A 22,240-nucleotide genomic window follows, 5' to 3' on the forward strand; every position below is an offset into this window, starting at 1 on the left:
TCGCTAGCTTGCCCTGCCTTTCAGTGAATCTGCGTTCGACTACTCCGCCTAGGCTGCACTGTCAAGCGCAGATCCACTGACCGCTCAACACAGACAGCATCGTCAGAAGGAAAGTTGATAAAATAAATTCAAAATTTTGTATTGTTCGATACATATGTGTACCGAACCGAAAGCACTGTATCAAACGGTTCAATATCGATACGAGTATTGTTGCACCCCTACTATACAGAGAGGAAAAGTACTCGTGTACTATGGACAAATGTACAGATGTACTGATGTATACAGATAAGAGTAGTGATAATATTTAAAGTGTACTAATATTATCAATAAATAATAATGAAATATCACAGTGACTTACAGATGCCTTCTAGTCTCATGCTACAAAAATGCCAAAACCAAGGCTTTAAAACTGTCATCCAGAAATGAATGATGACTTCACTGTGGCTATGTCCATCTTTTATATACAGTCTGGTCTACAGCCACTGGCTGCTATATGAGATGCTACTTTTGAGCTATTTGCTAAAGTATCTAAAAGGCAGTGCTACTGTCTGCCATGTAACATTTTTGTTTTCCATGTTTTTTGACAGTGTTGTAGAGTGATGGAGTGTGCTGAATAACATTTTCAGGGATATATTTATATATTTACAGTGGGGCAAAAAAGTATTTAGTCAGCCACCGATTGTGCAAGTTCCCCCACTTAAAATGATGACAGAGGTCAGTAATTTGCACCAGAGGTACACTTCAACTGTGAGAGACAGAATGTGAAAAAAAAATCCATGAATTCACATGGTAGGATTTGTAAAGAATTTATTCGTAAATCAGGGTGGAAAATAAGTATTTGGTCACCTCAAACAAGGAAAATCCCTGGCTCTCACAGACCTGTAACGTCTTCTGTAAGAAGCTTTTCTGTCCCCCACTCGTTACCTGTATGAATGGCACCTGTTTGACCTCATCATCTGTATAAAAGACACCTGTCCACAGCCTCAACCAGTCAGACTCCAAACTCCGCCATGGCCAAGACCAAAGAGCTTTCGAAGGACACCAGGAAAAGAATTGTAGACCTGCACCAGACTGGGAAGAGTGAATCTACAATAGGCAAGCAGCTTGGTGTGAAAAAATCAACTGTGGGAGCAATCATCAGAAAATGGAAGACATACAAGACCACTGATAATCTCCCTCGATCTGGGGCTCCACGCAAGATCTCATCCCGTGGGGTCAAAATGATCATGAGAACGGTGAGCAAAGATCCCAGAACCACACGGGGGGACCTGGTGAATGACCTGCAGAGAGCTGGGACCAAAGTAACAAAGGTCACCATCAGTAACACACTACAACGGCAGGGAATCAAATCCTGCAGTGCCAGACGTGTTCCGCTGCTGAAGCCAGTGCATGTCCAGGCCCGTCTGAAGTTTGCCAGAGAGCACATGGATGATACAGCAGAGGATTGGGAGAATGTCATGTGGTCAGATGAAACCAAAGTAGAACTTTTTGGTATAAACTCAACTCGTCGTGTTTGGAGGAAGAAGAATACTGAGTTGCATCCCAAGAACACCATACCTACTGTGAAGCATGGGGGTGGAAACATCATGCTATGGGGCTGTTTTTCTGCCAAGGGGACAGGACGACTGATCCGTGTTAAGGACAGAATGAATGGGGCCAAGTATCGTGAGATTTTGAGCCAAAACCTCCTTCCATCAGTGAGAACTTTGAAGATGAAACGAGGCTGGGTCTTCCAACATGACAATGATCCAAAACACACCGCCCGGGCAACAAAGGAGTGGCTCCGTAAGAAGCATTTGAAAGTCCTGGAGTGGCCTAGCCAGTCTCCAGACCTCAACCCCATAGAAAATCTGTGGCGGGAGTTGAAAGTCCGTGTTGCTCGGCGACAGCCCCAAAACATCACTGCTCTTGAGAAGATCTGCATGGAGGAATGGGCCAAAATACCAGCTACTGTGTGTGCAAACCTGGTAAAGACCTATAGTAAATGTTTGACCTCTGTTATTGCCAACAAAGGTTATGTTACAAAGTATTGAGTTGTATTTTTGTTATTGACCAAATACTTATTTTCCACCCTGATTTACGAATAAATTCTTTACAAATCCTACCATGTGAATTCATGGATTTTTTTTTCACATTCTGTCTCTCACAGTTGAAGTGTACCTCTGGTGCTTACTATCTGGTGCTTATTACTGACCTCTGTCATCATTTTAAGTGGGGGAACTTGCACAATCGGTGGCTGACTAAATACTTTTTTGCCCCACTGTATATATTTTTTCCATCTACATTTGTGCATTCGAGGGAAAATCGTTTGAACCATCTTTAAACCTCTGTCTTATGAACTGGTTTTGTCACACTCATGTGACCTGGAGTAAACTGATGAGGCCATGGTGACATTCTGTGACTTGCTGGTGCTGAGATCCTTTGCAGACCATGAACTCAAACATCTCTCCTTCAGAGCTAATATACATTTTCATCCTGTCATGATATTCACCATTAATGTTTGATGATGGCTGAAGGGAGAACTCCTTGTTATTGTCAGAGATTAATCTACAATTAGCGAAAACAGATCAGATAGCTGGTATGTTCTGCTCTTGTGCAAGTTTCGGTGTTGTATGAGTGCGCATTAGCTGTGTGCGCATGTGTGTGTGAACGTGTCATGACAGATTGAGGGTGCTGGGAAACTCTGGGGAGCGATGACATCTCCTGCCCCTGTGGCTCCTGTTGAATGCGATCTGCGCTCACAGATACAGCCCGCTCTGCCCCCGGCAACATGAAGAGAAAAAAAAGAAGATGGCACAGGTTTCCAAGCTGTTACGCTCAGCCTGTTTTTCTCTTTCTTTCTAGTTTGCTTTCCCTCGTTTGTCTTTCTCATTTGTCTTCTCACAAGAGACGACTTGTATCACATAGATGTCTCATGCCTGAGAAGCTTTGCTCCCAACATTAAATTGCTTCTGTGTGACAGAGAGAAAGATGAGCAATTTGCAGCCAGTTGCCACACTTCATATGTCATCACAAGAGCTGCTGAAAAGGTATGAGACTTCCCAGGATCTGTCTTTTTTTTTGGCAAAATTTACACTCTGTAAAAACTGTGAGCTATAGTTCAGTCGCTACTGTTTCTCTGCAATCATTCTGGTTGATGAACAGCAGTAATAATTCATCCTCTGCTTGTATGAACCAGTTCAAACAATCCTGGTATTTCATAGATTAAAATCCAGATCATGAGCACTTTTTTGGAACTAACGAGCATAAACTCCACAGACAAGATTTTTAAAGGGTTCAAAAGATGAGCATGGTGAGAAGCATTAGACTGATAAGAGGCGAACGATAGCCTGCGTTTCTCAAACTCTCAAACTCTGTCAAAAAAAATCAAAAAAATCTCTCCATACTCCACAACTCTCTGAAAAGCACTGGTTAGAAGTTGAGGACCTGGGGAATTCCAGCTATGATGAAAGAGTGCAGCTAACTCCAGAGCAAACAGGGAGAGAACGAACCAAGAGACTCGAGAGACAAGGGAAATCATTAATGCATCAAAGGCTGTCAAAAGAATACTGTCTGAAAGTCTGAAAGTGTAAACACAGCAGATGGTGAGCATCTCATTCCTGGACAGGCGCTTCAGCCCCACTGACACTGTATTAGCCCCCACTGAGGTTGTTTGTAACTGCCTGTCACTGAGAAGGGATAATGGGGAAAATAGCAGGACGGATTATAAGATTAGTCTGTGCAGTCTTGACAACACGAACAGTGATTAGCAGACATACACAGCCTCCAACACATATTAAAAAGAAATCATTACTATTATTACACACTCATTCCTCTTGTTTCTGATAATTCGGTGCTCACCAAAGTAAGTGCTGAAACACAGAAACATGAAGACACGGCTAGAATGAAATGGGACAGAAGCAATCAGCACAGCAAAGCATATAGGCAGATAAACGTTCGGGAAATAAAAATGAAACATAAATGGGAGCGATTATTGCAATCGGGAATAATCGATATTCTGGGCCTGCTTATTTGGCTCCATTATCAACACTTACAGCTGCAGCGCTGGCTGTGAAATCAGCTACAGACAATCTTGAGAGACTTTCAATTTCGTAAGTATCCAATTTTCGTAATTTGTCTTAAATATTATACTTCCTATGTGAGACAGAACACATTTAAATCTGAGCACACCACCAGAAATCCACCGAATCTTCACATTAAAGAAAGAAACAGAAACAGCTAATTCTGCACACCTTTAACAGTGTTGGCTTCACACAAGTTTTGAAGACGACTAATAAAGTTAAAAGTGAAAAACCACATCAAAAACACTCATGATGACATAAACAATCCAGTGGCACTACAATCGCTCTTAAAGACTCACTTCCTGCTCTCTTCCCTTTTATTGGCTGAGCCTTTCTACACACTTTATGCCTGACTACCACAGACAGTATGCACTTTTCTCTCCACACCTGAACAGACTCACTTGCCACAACAAACGGAGTCACTTACACAGCTGCAGAGTGGCTGCTGTTATATTGAGTGATGCACAGGAAAACTTCAATTAAACTTCTACGTCCACACGTACCCGGGTATTTTTGAAAACGCTGATTTTTCTATGCGTTTGCACCTTTCGTCCACACGTAAACTGCGTTTTCGGTCACTGAAAACGGAGATCTTTAAAAACTCCAGCCAGGGTGGATATTTTTGAAAACTCAGTTTTTGCATTTACATGTGGACGAGAAAACGGAGACAACGCAGAAAACGCAGCGTCAAAGGTGTGCACCTTTTTTGACGTCACACTGTGCGCCACGTTATTGTTTCGGTGAAGTGAATTTCTACAATACTGTTACTGTTAATTGTACTCTCTGCAGTGTTTAAATGCTTACATATACACACACAGTTACTGTCCCTCCACACATACGACTCGGTTCTGCTTCTATGCCCCAGCTTTGTTTACTTTTTCCCACCGAGGCTTCTAGACTAATGATTGGCCAACATTTCTACACGGTTAGGAATATATCGCCACCTGTTGCTTTGGCATGTTCTTAGCAGCGTTTTCCTTCATTTCTGCCTTTACGTGTGGACAGGATTATTTTTTAAAACGGAAACGGATAATCTCCATTTTCAAAAATACCCGGGTACGTGTGGACGTAGCCTTAGCTGCTCTGTTAATATGGCCCACTTTGGCCAGTTCCTCCACTCACGTGTTTACCGTTTGGAATCGGGCTGATTGAGTCACTGCAGTCTGCTGCTCTGTTCTAGCAAAACAACCCACCTACTCCATATGTTGCTGATATTTGCTCATGCTGGTTTAGGCATGTTTAGTCTTTTTTAGATAAATTAAATTAATAATTATTAAATTAATTAGATAAATTAATTTTCTGCCTTGTTACATTCTTGTTATAGTGCTTTCTCTCATTTGATACGCCAATAGGTGGTATCAAACGTACATATGGCGTAGTATTGCTATACCATGTGCCCGTTTACACATCAGCATTACCACTGCATGTACAAACACTCAAACTTTAACTCAAATAAGAGTTTAGCTGTATAACTGAGTGCCAGTATTTACAAAATGTCACAATATGATTTCATTATGCCGAAGTGTACAGCAAGAAGAGTAGATCTCCATGTCAGCTGAGCCAGACTCAAGGATGACACGATGAAGCACACGGTGAAACAGTCTGGCTGTTGACATGATGATCTCATCTCATTCATCCTTCACTTTCTGCCCAGCAGCCTCATCTTGACCTTTCAGTCACATGCTGAAAGACTGAATGAATAAGAGGCTGCTGAGAGAGACCAGACTTTAATCTGTTTGGTCCCGGACTGGACGGTCACTCCATCAGTCTCCCTGTCTGTGTGTTCCAGCGACGTGCCCTCTTTTAACTGTAATCAGAGAGGCGAGTGAGGTGAGGGTTGAGTTGGGACAGAGAGAGCAGAGGAAAGGCAGATCATTCCTTCTCTCTCCCTCTCTGGTACTGTCTGTATCTTTAGAGTATGTCTTTGCTGTAACAGATTAGATCACAAGCTGGGGAGCATCCATCCCATCAGCGGATCAATCAGCATGAGCCGCAGGAGCAGCCCGACGCACACAGGACATATCAATTAGGAGGGAACTGTCTGCGCGCTTGGTGTGTGTCTGTGTGTGAGTGTGTGTGTGTTCAACATCAGCGTGCAAACGTGAATTCATAAAAGGCTGATGTGGCGGTGAGCAAAGCTCTCAGGTCAACAGAACGATTAGGAGGAGGACAAATGAAAGGAAACGCCACATTTTAACACATTGAAACCTAAAAATTTCATCTTAAAAAATACAATCTTCTGTAGATTACTTTGGCTCATTGAGTTTAAACAGTGCTTATTACAGAGACATTAGGCACGATCAGTTTCTGAATCTTTACTGTTGGTCATGTGCCAGTTTCATATAACTATAAAGACACCTGGAGCTTTGGCTCTGTGGAATTGTGGATGAAACATGAGGATGAAATTCAGCACGAAAATGACTGAAATCATGTGTGGGCGAATATGTGCATGTGGACATGTGGACATTAATATGTGAGTGTGGTGCTCATGGACAGAGAAAGAACAGTACACAGCTGACTTTTTTTTTAAAGATACCCGTGTCTCTACAAGCCTGTGGTCTCGATCTGAGGTCCTCCTTTATATATGATACCTTACAATCAACCTCATATCATATTCTCTTTGTCCGTAGAATAAAAGATAGAACAGATAAAACTCTGTTTGTGTCTGTGTGTGCATATGTGGGTGTTATCTATAAGCCAGACAGAGAGAAAGCACTGCAGGTGAGAGCAGGTGTGTGATTTAAGAAGCATCAAGTTAAGTGAACGTGAGGCCCAATGTGGTCAAGATAGGAATGTGGAGCCCTGTCTCTAACATCAGGTATGGGCTGTGCGTGTGTGTAAAGGGAGAACCTTGCACCTGCGGGTACCATCTATTTGATAAAGATGAAGCGGTATGTGGCCATCTAAATACACAGAAGCCCACACCTAGACCTACATGCATGGGATAGTCTCTAATCTCAGCCAGTGCCAGGCATCTTTCACTGGGGTAATATATTGTAGTCTCCAGGCGGAGGGGAGTGCAGACAGTGACTCACTTTCACATAGTGAACCTCTAGAAGCAGCTGTGATACACTATCAGCTCGTGTCTGCCTGAACAAACAAAAGACTGATTTGTCTTACCAAAGACTTACTGTACGTGTCGTACAAAATTACAACAAAAAAACCCCCAAATGTTGTGTATCTAAAACATTCCAAAGTAACTCAGCATTTGAGATAATCTGCCTGTTGCATTTTCCTATGTAGTTGCATCAGATCCAAGTCAGCTTCACCACATCACCAAATGAGAGCACAGCAATAAACAAACAAGGACATCAAGTGTAAAAGAGATCAGTGATTCATTAGGATCCTCAAACTATGACACATGAACTGTAATTGAAACTGTGCTTTACTCTCTCTATATATATAATAACATGAATAAAAGGTTGTCAAAAAAAACAACAACAACAAAAAGATACTCAGATGATAACTGAAAACATTTCTAGCGGATTAGACAGTCATTTGTGGCAGAACTGATGCCAGCAGCGCCGTCTTGGCCACCACCAGATGACATACAACTTCACACAGTACTGCTGTCGACAGACAGGCAAAGAACCTGACTAACAGCTGAAGTAGCTAATAAAAGAATGCAGCTTTTACCTTATTTAATGACCTCTAAATCATTTCCTTTTGTTTTTGTAGTGTCAATCCGCTGTTTGTGTGCTTAGGTTTCCAAAAGCCAGCATTGTGAAAATGAGGCAACTGAGGGCAAAAAACTAAAGGGGGATGTCATGCTGGCTCTATCCATCTGTGGTTTGACATTACTTTCTCAAAGAAAAACCAACAAACTTTGACCTGTTTTTGCTGCAGATCTCACCACTCTTTGACATCCTTCCCTGAATCTCCCTGATACTGGCTACAATCCAGCCAAGTAGTGATGTTTTTGTGAGAAAATATTCCCTCTGCTGCTCTCTCTTCTTTTGCTGGGGACACTTGAAAGCTCAAACATGGCCCGGTTTACTGCTGCTTTCTCCTTTTATCTGTGCAGACCTGCTGGATCAGCAACTGTCCATGCAGAGAGAATATCTCAGCAAGTGCAAAATATTATTTGTGTACATTTTATCAGCCGTGCATAGAAATAAAACCACAAGTGGATGCATTTAAGTTGAGCATATCATAGTATAACAAAATATATTTAAAGAAGCAGATCTGCTTTTGGATAACGTGTATATTTACTTTCTTAGAGTTAATTATACTGGATAAGTGGATTGACGTATGAATGGTTGGCTGGATGGATGGATGGATGGATGGATGGACAGGCAATAAATATGAAGCCACAACCACAGGAGGCCTTTTTGTCTGAACACATTAGCTAAATTGCAAACTACTAAACTGCAAAAAGAGAGGAACTGTTGGCCTTGTTAGCTAACTGTGAATTGTCTCTTGGTTTTTGTAGTTTAAAAAATTGAGTGTTTCAGGTGTTGATGCCTTTTTAAGCATCACTGCAATTATTTTCTGCGAGATTCTGAAATTCTCTGTACAATGCACCCATTTACGTCTTCATTATGGATGGAATTTGCTTACCAAACGTTAGATAATATCTTGACACTGCACTGCTTCACGTAGGATCAAATCTTACAAAAAAAATAAAAAATGCAAAGATGCAACGACCAAAATGCAAAATTTCCTGCTTTAAAATCGTCTGTAGACACATCACAGTAGCTTTGTCTATCTTTTACATAAAGGTGATGGATACGTTATCCAGTCTCATGAGTTTTGGAACTGGTAGTTAGCTTATTACCTTTAGACAGAACTGGCTTATCTGTTTTTATTTGTTTATGTACAGATATTTGCCTAAATGGCCCAAAATTATTGCTTAAGACAAAAAATATCTAAAAGACTTTAGTTTGATCATTGCCTAAAAATTAAAGTTACAGATTCTGCTTAAAACGTCTCTCTTGAAAACTGTCAAGCTTTTGGAATTTCTTGATAAATCTGCCCTCATCCCTACACCTATAACAATAATAATAATGGATTGCATTTATATAGCGCTTTTCAGGACCCCTCAAAGCGCTTTACAATACCACTATTCATTCACTGGTGAAGGCAAGCTACAGTTGTAGCCACAGCTGCCCTGGGGCAGACTGACAGAAGCGAGCCATCGGCCCTTCTGGCCATCACCAGTAGGCAGTAGGTGAAGAGTCTTGCCCAAGGACACAACGACCGACACTGTCCGAGCAGGGGCTCGAACCGGCAACCTTCCGATTACAAGACGAACACCCAACTCTTGAGCCACGATCGCCCTATCCCTAGCATCCTTATTGATACCTCCATCAACCTCTCCTCTTTTTTCCTACCTGGCAGGTGGCCATCTTCAACATCCTTTGTCCACTATATCCACTATCTTGTCTCTTCTAAAATACATATTATGTAACAGATATAAGGTGAAATCACTTCCCCCCACTGTTTCTTACATTAGAGGCTTGAAGAAGCTACACCATCATTGAAAATATTACCTAAATATTATCTAGCTGATCATTTATTGCGTTCCACCACCTTCCTTATTTAGCTTCCCCATACTTGATTCCCTGGTGCAGCTTATGAACTCATGATATGATTTTTACTTACGGTATATGTGCAGGAATTTACTGTAGTCTGGTCAGCGTACAAATCCAATGGAGCATTTTTAATTCACTTAGCAGAGCAAACACATTTATTTACTTAACGCAAATGAGGAGATAATAAACACAGGTAAAAAAGGGTGATTTGAGAAACATTAGATAATCAATCATTGTGTGCACATGACAGTTACCGGTGGTCTCAATCCTTCAAAATGACTTTCAAAAACCCAGAATCCCCCATAACACAGATGGTACAAACAAAAACACGGCAAAGCAGCACAAGCTATGAGCAGCCTCTGAGAAGAAGATCAATCACTGTATGAGAGGGACGAGGATAAAACGACATGAGAGAAATGTAACTCAAAGCAAAGCACGCATAAACATGCGCACACGCGCAAACGTGCATCCAAGCGTGTGTGTTTACGGCTGAGGGCCCAGACGTGGAGGACAAAGCAGCTGCAATCAAACTGCTACAGACACAACAATGAGTCATCCTGGCTGTTGTTCTCCTCAAACAGTCACTGGTGGGAATTCCTGGGAGGAGTCCACAAGTAATATTATTGTGACCATACCTGAGTCAGTCTGCTGGGATAAGTGTAACCAGTAAGCATCTACTGTAGATCTACTTAAAAACAGGTACAACAATCACGACAAACAGCACAGCACCTGCATAGCTGTAGTTAATACTTAACATTTCAGTCTCTAGATGTGCAAAGCTGGTAGAGACAAACCCTAAAAGACTGGCAGCTGTAATTGCAGCAAAAGGTGGTTCTACAAAGTATTGACTCAGGGGGCTGAATAATTACGCTCACCCCACTTTTCAGTTATTTATTTGTAAAAAATGTTTGGAATCATGTATGATTTTCGTTCCACTTCTCACGTGTACACCACTTTGTATTGGTCGTTCACGTGGAATTCCAATAAAATCGATTCATGTTTGTGGCTGTAATGTGACAAAATGTGGAAAAGTTCAAGGGGGCCGAATATTTTTGCAAGCCACTGTATGCGGGGTTTAATGGAAAATCTGATCTGATTAGCTGATTGAGCACCACCAGCAAGAAGTGAATCATTTCTTTAATTTCCTGGCCTGAGCTGTTGACATCATTACACAAAGACATTACTGAATTTCATATTGATGTTTGAAATTGCAGTACACACCCTCTTTAGCCATAAACTGCAACTTCTGCAGTAAAGAGAGGAAACAGCCCTTAAGTGCAAGAACCAGCTTCGACCTCATCATCTCTGCTGTAAGTTGCAAAATGAAAAAAGCAGAGAGGCCTTCAGAGGTGGAGGACTCATGTAATATGCATAGCCACTAGTCTTTGAGTGTGCCTGTGTGTGAATGTGTGCGAATGTGCGTAAATGGTAAATGTGTGTGTGTGTGTTGGCTGCAGCTTTCATGGCAGAATGATAGAGGAGTAGGAAGAGAAGGGAGACAGGCAAGGAATAAGAAACAGATAAACATGTTTTGGACCTGACGATGGTTCTCCTCTGTCTGACAGATGTGAAAGGACTGCAGCGGTCCGGCAGAACAAATATGGAGGAAAAAATAGAAACAAAGGGGTGCAATTCCCACTTCCCTTCTTCCAATCTCCCTCTGTTCATCTTACCTCCTCTCCTCCATCGACATGTCATTGTTGCTTGCTGCCGTGACACAACTCAGGAAGGCACAACCACATGGCAGGAGACTTTCACTGTGGGTGAGCTTGTGCAGAAGCAGAGATAATCAAAGGACTTCCAGCTTATACAAAAGATAGGGGAGGTTAATTAGTACTGTAAAGAACATTAATATTGGAGAAAAAAAATCTCAGAAACATGCTGGACACTCTTCCCTCTTGATGAAGAGTAATATCAAAGGACAAAAATACTTTCAAAGGCCACATTAAAGGTAGATTAAAAAAAACCTCTCATAATAATGAACACAAAGCCTACGAGAGAACTTTCCAGTAAATTAAAAAGAAAACTGATGAATTGGACGGGATGAAAGTTCAGTCTTAATTACAGTCCAGCTCTAATTGACTGGTAGACCAATTACTGTGGTTTTTGTGGGTAATGTATCAGTGAGCGAGCAGAGCCAAGTGCTGCCGTGCTCATAATTACAGTAGACATCAGATTAGACCAATGAGTGAGCATAGAATACACAAATATGCAAACACACGCAGGCTTTGATTCATAAGCACACATTAGGCCGAGTTTATCCATTTGGGTGCAATCGCGACAGATGCTGGGATACAGCGGCAGAATGTAATGAATGGATGATTCAAACATGCTGCGTATTAGTAAATGCTTTGTCAGGCCTGCAGATGAAGTGCTCGTGGAGTGTTTCTCCAGTAAATATTAATTGTTTTTGTGTAAATATGCTTCTGTTCTGTTTAATTAATGAGACTTGAGAGCGCAAACTCAGAAGAAAATACCCAGATTGCGGGAGGCGGCGATGGTGACCAGTCGCATTATTGTCAACCTGCAAGCGGCATGCACTCCGGCGTGACAAGACGCACGTCTGTGACTGATATCTGATGTCAGCGCGCGCCGTGAGACGCAGGTTATCGTGCCAGCATCACACTGCACCTAAACTGGGTCACACTAACAGACGCACGAAACAAAGCAGTGTAAGTACAGGGTGTACGCCTAATCCACTGCTCTGCTTCTGCTTTTTTATTTAATTTTTGCTAAATCAATGAGAGTCGAAAGCCTCGAGCTGGTCGAGCTGTGATGAAACAGAATGAAACACCCGCCATTGACAGCAAACGAGCGCGCGGCGTTTAGGGGTCTTGTCTGTTTGCGGTTGTGATAAAGATCTGTTTATTAGGGAGTTAAGATGAAAGGATAAAATATGAAGAACTGGCGTGTTAGAAAAAGAAGCACGGATTCACTGCACACCCACTCTCAGACACACAGAATATAAAATGAGAAGCAAGCAGCCTGAAGGGCGGAGCAGAAAAGCCTCTGACCAGAAACTAAAAACTCCAATTCCTTGAGCAAGGCGCTTGACCGAAAGTTGCTCCCGCAGAAATGTAGAAAAGTGAAAGGGATGGGAACGGCTACGTTTAGAGCCCGAAGGCATCGAGAAGCTTCAAGGAGGGCAAAGATGATCAAAAAAATAAAAAATAAAAGTGTTGGTAATGTTTGCTCTCTAAGAAAAGTTCTGCCACTCAGTCAAAGACATTTTCCAGGAAGAACTCTCTGAATACTAATAGTGACATGAATGATGGTCCAATCATTCTTACTCACGGAGTGATGGAAGAAAAACTCACTAAGCGTAATTTCATTTTTGGAGGAACACATTCTGCTAATAGAGTCTGTCGCTCTAATCCAGCCTGATATGGAAAATGTATTCATCTGTATCGGAGACATGATTGACACCTGGCGCGGGTACCATATGGGCTCCGGCAGCGACAGCGGCACTGAAATAACACAGCAGGTGCTTTGATCAAAGCAACTTCCTATTTTCATCACCACGCTTCTGAGGACATCTGCATAGCGGCTTTGCCCAAGGGAATGCTGATACAGCAAGTCGGGCTTCCTCGGCATCAGCACAATGAAACTTGATGTGTGAATGCGTGTGTGAGAGGGAACACACAGGAAAACACACTTCCTTTCCTTCCCCAAGCAGCCAGGGTCAGAGAAAACACTGAAGGACTCTCCCTGATGAGGATGAAGATAAGTGGGCACAGTTTCAGAAGGTTGTACAAAGGGGATCCATAAAGGGAAGTATTCACTGCGCACCGTACAGCCTGGGTTTAGCTGCAAATCACAAACTTTTGCCAGCAAAAAGTTGGTCCACAAACGAAAATGTCTAATCTCAAAGTCATTTTTATTCATTCTGCTGCGACTGCAGGATTCATTAATTCATCGGAAAGTGCAGCCATGGTGTCACTGTTTAAATTTAAATGCAGTTCTTTAAAGTACTGTGATATAGGCAGATAGTAGAAAAATGGCCCAGTTGTTTCTGCTGTTTTGGTGGAACGCATAAGCTTGAGCATGAGAAAGAAACTCATCCTGAGTCAATGAATATGTGGACCAGGAGCCAATATGATAACAAGCTCAAAAAATTTGAATTCCACAGGCAGATACAGCCTAATGTTCAGGGTTTAGCAACTGATTTGGTTGCAAATTAGCAAATATTAGCATGCTGCTAACATCTGAATACTGCGAGACAATTATATGCCGGTGCTACACTGGGAATCTATCCAGTGTTTGCTGAGATAATGTAGTCAGGACCAAAGTGATTCAGAATTACAATCCCTAGAGCCACAAAACTAAGTTAAAAATATATATTTAAATGACTTTTTCTTTAAGTTCAGTTCTCACTGATTGTTGTTATACTGGCACAAAATGTGTTTTGTGCCAATATAAACTACAACAACTGCTGCAAAAAATGTCTAAAAAATGCTAAAAACAGCAAAACTATTAGTGTTTCTGTGTTTGGAATGGTTCATGCAATACACTAGTTCCCAATGCATACCTACTTGTGCGGTACTCAAATTGCACATGAAGCATTCTCCAATTATTTACAGCATTTGACTCTGAATGTGAAAACACTACTTACCAATTATGATATAAAAATTATTGTAGTTAGGACGATGGATTTACACACACTGACACACTAAACAACTCCACAATGCAATTAGTTTGTGATCTTGCATGCATTGTCTCAAAAAAGTAATATACCGCCTATGGCTAGCTATCTAGTGCTGACATCATAATTGATACTGATAATGGAGTCTCCTCCTGGTTCAAATTATTTGGTGGGCCACCTATTTTCCACTATAAAGCCATGGAGGTGACCACTGAGGCCTCAGTCACCCAGGCCTGAACACCAGTCAGCAAAACCGTGGCAACAATTTCACATTAGCAACTGCCAGCAACCTCCAGCAACCACATGCCGACTAGCAGCAGAATACACACTTTTCCCTTGCGACTGGTAGTTATCCTCTTAAGCCCCAACGCTCCCTGATACGGGGGCAAAAGGCAGGAGATCAGGTAGGCTTGGGGCTTAAGAGGTTATCAGGGAGGGGACACCAACAGGAGTTTTAGCAAAAAAATTTTACACTGAGCCCTAGCAACCTCCAACAATCACTTGCAATCAGCCAGGGAATACACATTTTTCCTTGCGACCAGTGGTTGCAAGATGGTTGCCAATACGTCTCTAGCTCTGTGTGACTGAAGACTATATGTAAAAAGTGTTAAGAGCTCCACAGACAATTTTTTAACATTTGAGTACAACAAAAGTGTACATGGAGAGAAAATGACTGCATACTATTAACTATAGAAGTATGTAGGATTTGAGTTGCTATGCAAGAATAAGGTCTTTTCTTTAGGAAGTCAAATATCAATTATAGTGTTTCTGTAGTTTCTGCCTAAAGTCCTGCCATTTAAAGATACAAACAAGACAACCAAGGGCTCTGGATCGTTTGGATTTACAAACTTCTCATATTTAAAAACCATTACCAGTAAAGCCAGACTTTACTTATGGCTCTCCACTTAACTATCGATTGCCATTTCACTCCTTTTATCTCTGCATGTAACAATACGAAAAGCCTGAGCCGTTGCTACTACTCCAGATGGAGCTACACAAACAACTCCAACTGTACAAGTGAGGGAAAAAAACAACACTGTGCTTCATATTTCTTTCAAGAGCAGAAAAAACAAGCCTTCAGGCATATCCCTTTCAAGTCCTCAACCCACGAAGCTCCCAGAGAGCTGTTTTCAAACTAAAACATTTGAACTGGAAAAGTACCGACTTGCAGTCGAATTAATAAAAACAGGAAAACAATCAATGCAGCAAATAAACTCTTCAGCATGTTTTTATGTAAGGACATAATGTAAATGATCTCCATATGTTAATATGGCTATAACCCTGCAGGGAAACAGCTGAGATTAAGCTTGTAGTGAGTGCTTGCACACTCACCCGGGTGTGACATGTCTTCAGCCCTGAACAGATAACGGCACTGCGAGAATCTGCCTGAACACTGTAGCATGACGAACCCCCAACCCAGCCCTCAGCTGCCTCTGAGTCTGAGCAAAATAAACCGGTATTACCAACAAAGATTAAGTTCTTAGGTTAAGATTAGGTTCTGTTACTAAGAGGTGAACAATTATAAGAAAAACATGAATATATATATATATATATAACACACAATAAAAAGGATGACGTTGTGCACGTCTTCCTCTCTAATCATCCTCATTGCAAGCATACAGAGCGCATCGAAGGAGCCGTCCAATCCGATGGATCCTGACCACTAAGAAGAACAGGCCGATGAAATATGCATGACAGGAAAAAAGGCTCCCTGCCGTAGCGCACAGAAACTTTCTGCCTCCCTCTCTCTGAGCGTAAAACATTGATGGCAGCAGAGCTCGGCGGTGCAGCAGCTGAACCGCTGTATTGAGTGCTGAGCTGAACCATTGGAGGGTTAGCAAGTTCACATCTAATTCTGGACTGCACCCAAAGGACCACTGGGCTGTAAAAGGAAAGAGCTGGGCAGTTTTGCCTGGAAAAAAGGCTTTTCCTGGTTTAACCAAGGCAGTCATGTATGTGTCTGAGTATTCAGAGTATAAAGTTTGCGCGCGCGTGTGTGTGTGTGTAAGCAGTACCAGGCAAAACTTCTAGTTTAGGCTTCTTAGCTATTTAGGGGCTAACTGTGTTAAGCTCTTCAAGATACCTGGAACAACCTGACTGAAAAATGAATTTAAAAACTTTGATTTACTTTTAATGTGAATGAAAACTTCAAAGGTATTTTATAGCGAAGAGTTGTGGTTTTTTTCAGTTGAATTTTATTCATATAGTGTAAGAATATAACGTGTCATGTGACAACGTGGAACAAGAGTTGAACCTCTTCCTGCAATGTTGCTACAAGTACAAATGTCTTGTGACAGGTAGGGACAAGATGTAGCACATTTTAAGAAGTCAACATCCATCCATCCATCCATCCATCCATCCACACCTACAACTAATTCAGAATCACAAATTAACCTAAGATTCACGTCTTTGAACTGTGGGAGGACACCAGAGGACCCAGAGAGAACCCACGCAGAAAGGCCTCAGTCAGCCGGTGGATTCAAACCCACCCACTGTAGGGCTGCTCAATTAATCGAATTTTAATCTCGATTACGATCTGGGCTTTCAACGATCATTAAAAATGACTGATCCGATTATTAGCCCCTCCCTCGTGCTTTACTCTCGCGCTGCTCCGTGTTGCAAATCGAGTGCACCTCTCTGCATTTCGAACACGTGTCACAACAATTAAGAGCAGCGGTCCCCAACCTTTTTGGCGCCATGGACCGGTTTATGCCTGACAATATTTTCATGGACCGGCCTTTAAGGTGTCGCGGATAAATACAACAAAATAAAACTAGTAAAAAAAAAGAACATTTATTTATAACACACGTGAAAAGACCCAGGAAAACCGAGTAAACGATAAAAACAATAACAAAATAACGCTGAAAAACCGATAAAAACCCTGAAAACTATACATTTCACACCTGAGCCTCAACTCTCGTGGCCCGGTACCAAACGACTCACGGACCGGTACCGGTCCTAGGCCCGGGGGTTGGGGACCGCTGATTAAGAGGACCCGAGGGAAGCTCGGAAAGCTAAGCAGAAGTTATTTGGAGAGGAGAGTGACTGGCGTTGGTTGAAAAGAGAGGTAAAAAAAAACTTCAGTGGTGTGGAAACATTATGGGTTCGTGGAGTCAGACGTGGATCAAGTAGACATAGTGTGTAAACTACAGTGTCGTAGCTGCACCACAGAGCAACACTGCAAAGTTCACTAAACATAGATGTTTACATTTTTCATTTATTTTTTATATTGCAAACATTTGCACTGTTATCAGTATTTGCACATTATTTTATATTATTTTTGACAATCTTTAAAGTCATTACTCAATACATTGTTATTGTTAAATAAATATTGTCAAATAATCGAGATCTCAATTTCAGTGAAAATAATCATGATTATCATTTTTGCCATAATCGAGCAGCCCTAACCCACTGCTGCCTTCTCGCTGTGCAGCAACAGTGCTAGCCACCTCACCACAGTGGGCACCATCACATGTACCCTTAGAAGTTTCACATTTTAAAGAATACATCTTCCCAAACACACCTACACTGCCAAACTTTATAGTAACCGTAGACAAATCTCCACATGGCGAGTTTCTCTTTATATAATCAATCCAGTTGCACTTCATAACTGCAAGTTCCCTGCAGCTATGAGCTTTTCTTTCTAACTGCAGGGAACTTGTGCATAATATAATGAACCCCTGGTCTGCTGTATTGATACTAACTATTGTTGTAACTATTTAAACACGTCGCAGTAGTGTAACTTCTTTCCCTTCCATGTGCCCCACTCCTAATCCCAGCTACTGCTATCTGCTGAACCGAGTATATTTAAGTGCACAGTGTGAAGGGTTTAATGACTAACCGAGTTCTGCTGTCACAGAAAGTTTTCAGGGCTGAGCTGTAACAGCATTTCTATGACAAAGAGTTCCATTATTTGTGGTGATAGCCACAATTTCCTGCTGCTAAGTGCCTCGACAAAGCTCATGCTACGGAGAGTGCATTATGTTCCGGTGACAAACAGCAACTTTAGATTTTTTTTCACCAGACTCACTCAGACATCGAAGATTCTCGGTTTTTAATAATATGAATGTCAGCAAATTATTTTTCCCACTTTTGCAGAGGAAAACATGACAACCCTGTGTTGCACCACTAAAGGGACAACACATTTACTTGTAATTTATTGCTTGTCATGTTGCTCAAAGCTATTGCACAGTGCTAGCTAACCTTAACCTAAACTGCACGTCCACAACATGCTTAACGTTTAATATAATTGAATACGTTCATGTTTTAAGTGTTTTAAGTGACAACAGAGAAGACCAGCTCACACTTGGCAGTATAGGTGGAAGCGTTTGTTATTTTGTTACAGATCTAATAGAAATAACACCAAGGTTTGTCTCAAAACTTGGTGTTTTACTTTTGGTCTCATCTATCATTTATTCATCATATTCTTGCTTTATGTCTGGTGATTCTACACATGCAGTTGTTACACCACCTTCCCGCCTTCATTCCAATGTCATTTAAATGCAGACTTTATAATCACTGCCCAAATAACTATTTGGAGGTGCTGTCAAGATGGTCGCCAAGTGGAAAGACGTCCTTCAAGAAGGACTTTGCCGTTAGCGATCAGGGAAATCTATCCTGTTCCATTGGGGCAATCAAGTTTTCATTTTCCCTTATAGCATCATGGCTTAGGACCATACCACCCTGAACAGGGCAACCTCGTCTGCTCTCAGAAGCTGAGCAGGTCAGGTCTCGTTAGTACTTGGGAATACCCGGTGCTTTAGGTGCTTAGAGCCTGCAGGAGCTCAGGTTGAACAGTGGGTCATCTACCATCGGAATGGCAGGGGATTAATCCCTAATTCCTTCAGTCTGCATTCCGAAGTACCCTTGGGCAAGAAAGTGAACCCCTGATGTATCCATGTGAGTGTGTGTGTGAATGTTAGAAAGCGCTTAGGCATAGATAAAAACACTGTATGACTGTCTGTGTGATTGGATAAATGAGACTTGTATTGACAAAGTGCTTTGGGTGCACAAACAAGTAGAAAGGCACTACATAAATACCAGTCCATTAACCATTTACCATTTACATGGTGAAAGCAACACTCAGATAGACAATCTAAACATTAGACAATGCACAAACATCAAAGGCATGCAATTTTTTTAAATGGCGTAATCACATCCGTTTATATATCATCTACACATTTCATCCATCAAATACATCCTTGCTATCTATTCTGCTCCATTAGTTTGCATTCTAATGTTGCTTTAATGAAACATGAAACACCTCTTCTAAGTGACTAAAGCTCAAATCTTTGTATATTCACACCTTACTCTAATCCATTCCAATCAACTCTCAACTAAGTAGTGATGAGCAAAATGTTCTCCACTTCTTTTGACTCAGTTACTTTCAGCACCCCAAAATATAGTAACACAGCACAACATGTGGATGCTGACATTTCCACTGTCTGTCACAGTCACTATAGAAAACATGGGGATCAAAACAGGTTTCACTTCTTGCTGGAAGGAGAAAAGTGACAAAGAGAATCTTGCCAGCAGTTCATTTCTTCCAATCTGCGAGAAAACTCACACCGTCAAAAGCCAAACTGATGATATGCACGGCACAAAGAAAACCATTGTTCTTAATCTGCTTGCTACATTTTATCAGCCCACTTTGATAGCACTCTCTCAACACATACACACATACTTGTAGTGCTGGGAAAACAAACACTCTTCTGATCTACCCTCCTCGGGGCTTTGTGGGCTCTGTGAAACCTCTGTCTATCTAGACAAGAGTCAACCTGGAAACGGAACAAAGACCCAGCTCCTCGCTTCGCATTGTTATTTAGCAAAAGCTGTAGCTATAATAGACACACAGAAATGGATTACACACACACACACACACATAAAAAAACACACACACACCAGAGGCTTGCCAAAGACTTATTCTCATTTTCCCAAAGCAACATTGATCTGATACTGGAGTCAGACAGAGAGGTATGAGAGTCTGGCTGTAAGCAATAGGAACCACTTTAAACACATCATTAACCATAGCCTGTGAAAGTCCACCTTTGTCAATAAAGATTTAACCTGGCCAATGAATCTAGTCTCTAATTATGCTTAGTTAAATGCCACTTGCAGGGTTCTAAATAAGCTATAGGTGAGGACAAAGTTTATGTAAATAAATAAGAGGAGACAAAAAGTAACAATCAAGGGTTTGTGCATCTGAACAGAGTGGGTAGGGGCAACTCAAGCCCTAAGTTTTTACATATAATGTCAGAAAAACAGGTCAGGACACCTGTCGTCGCCCTTTCTCAGAGAAGGAAACAGTTCTCAACAGTGGAAACGCTGTGTTTGCTTTAGCTGGGGGTGCTGCCGGTGTAGAAAGTAGAGGAGGCACTACCAAACTCTGCCACTGACCAAAACAATCACTGCTGGCAAACTAGAAATACTCCAGGAAATACTCACCGACAGGGAATACTCCTTTTTTCCCTAGTGACCAGTGGTTGCCAGGTAATCCCAAATCAGTCTGTAATCCTGTGTAAATGGGGCTAAGGAAGCTCGCAAGCATTGACTGATGAATTAGTACTCCACCCTGTGGTCACGTCCAGCCACATCAAGATGGAGGTCATAATGCTACCTCCATCTTTTATATACAGTCTATGACTATTAAACACGATGCTCAATCTCACGTCACATGTAGAACTTTCAGCATGGTGTGTGTACACAGAATTACTGTATCAAATACTATTTTTTTAAACCAGGAGAGGCACAGTAAGCATCTTTCACATATTACAGTCGGTCTAACGCACAAATGAGGAATTACACTGCTGTAAATAATGCACACATGAACCGTATCGTCTAATACAACTGCAGAAAAATGCTTCACCTTTTGTACCACATGCCATTAAAATGGTCCAATGCGTAAAGCAAGAAGTGTGAAGGCCAGTACTAAGCAGCGACATCAGCCGTGGTCGTTATTGGTTTATTAAGCTCAAGTGCCGACACGACTGCTCTCTGTTTACGGGACCACTTCTCTGTTAGAGGGAAACCAGCGGCCTGATAAGTCACATGTAGCTCTGAACCAATGACCTGTGTTAAGGAGGCATAATTGTCTTTTTACCGCAGGCTCTAAATCCATCCTCGCCTTCGTCTCACTCGCTTAGTCCCTCCATGCGGACTGTTGTTGCCTAGCTGCAGCTGTCCTCAAGTTGTGTCTTTTTTTTGCTCTTGTTTTTGACCAATGGGCAAGGTCAGCTATTCTTTTGTATTTTTTATATAGAATCCCAGTAACAGGCAGTGCTATTAGAATGGATCTAATAGTCTAATAGAGCATGGAGTAGTGAAGGATGTCTTACAGCACGAAGCAAAAAACTGAAATCAGTTCAATTAAAAATATTTTTTTCATCATCTTTCATAAGAAGGTAATCTCTTATCTCAAAAATTATACATTTATGGATCGGTAAGCATGTATGCGATTGTGCTGATGTGTGTCTTCACGTCTCTACCGACCTGCAGCCATCTGCATGTATCCAGCCAGGGTGCAGATCCTTCTCTCACATCCTCCACTGGGCAGGAAGATGGTGATGATGGCCAACAGGGAGCTGACAGCCAGCAGAGCACAGCCTCCCGAACACAGCACCGCACTGGTCTGAGGAAAAACACAAACACAGGACAATTTCATTTTATCTCCACCGATTCGCCCGCAAGTACTCTGAGCACCACGTTGATAAACCCACATTTTGAGCAGCGGGAGCAAATGTGGAAAGCTCCTGTCATTACCTCACTGTCAAAGATTTGGGATTTGTTACTAAATTCGAAACCAATCCCCAAAGCCAAAAAGTCTTTACTTTGGTGTTGTGTAATCTCACAGTTAATCCCCCACTAACAGGTTATTAGCTCTCTCAGCTGGAAAACAGCAATGCAAGGCCAAACAAGAGGGCACCGTCCTTATTCATTACACCTTCACTTAATCACACACGCTGAGAGCAGGAGAAGCCAAACAGAGGCAGAAGGCCAACAGAGAG

At 41.8% G+C, this 22,240-nt stretch overlaps 1 protein-coding gene across 1 annotated transcript in view; it reads right to left on the bottom strand.

The window, feature by feature from the left end:
• lhfpl7 (LHFPL tetraspan subfamily member 7) overlaps positions 1-22,240 on the bottom strand; it is a 122,311-nt gene that overhangs the window by 65,628 nt on the left and 34,443 nt on the right. Inside the window, exon 3 of the mRNA XM_035911428.2 lies at positions 21,726-21,864. Within this exon, the coding sequence (XP_035767321.1) occupies positions 21,726-21,864 (139 nt within the window). The remainder of the gene's footprint in view (positions 1-21,725; positions 21,865-22,240) is intronic.

The sequence above is a fragment of the Neolamprologus brichardi genome, chromosome 10 (genome assembly GCF_056152115.1).
Source record: "Neolamprologus brichardi isolate AB-2024 chromosome 10, ASM5615211v1, whole genome shotgun sequence".
Taxonomy (NCBI): Eukaryota; Metazoa; Chordata; class Actinopteri; order Cichliformes; family Cichlidae; genus Neolamprologus; species Neolamprologus brichardi.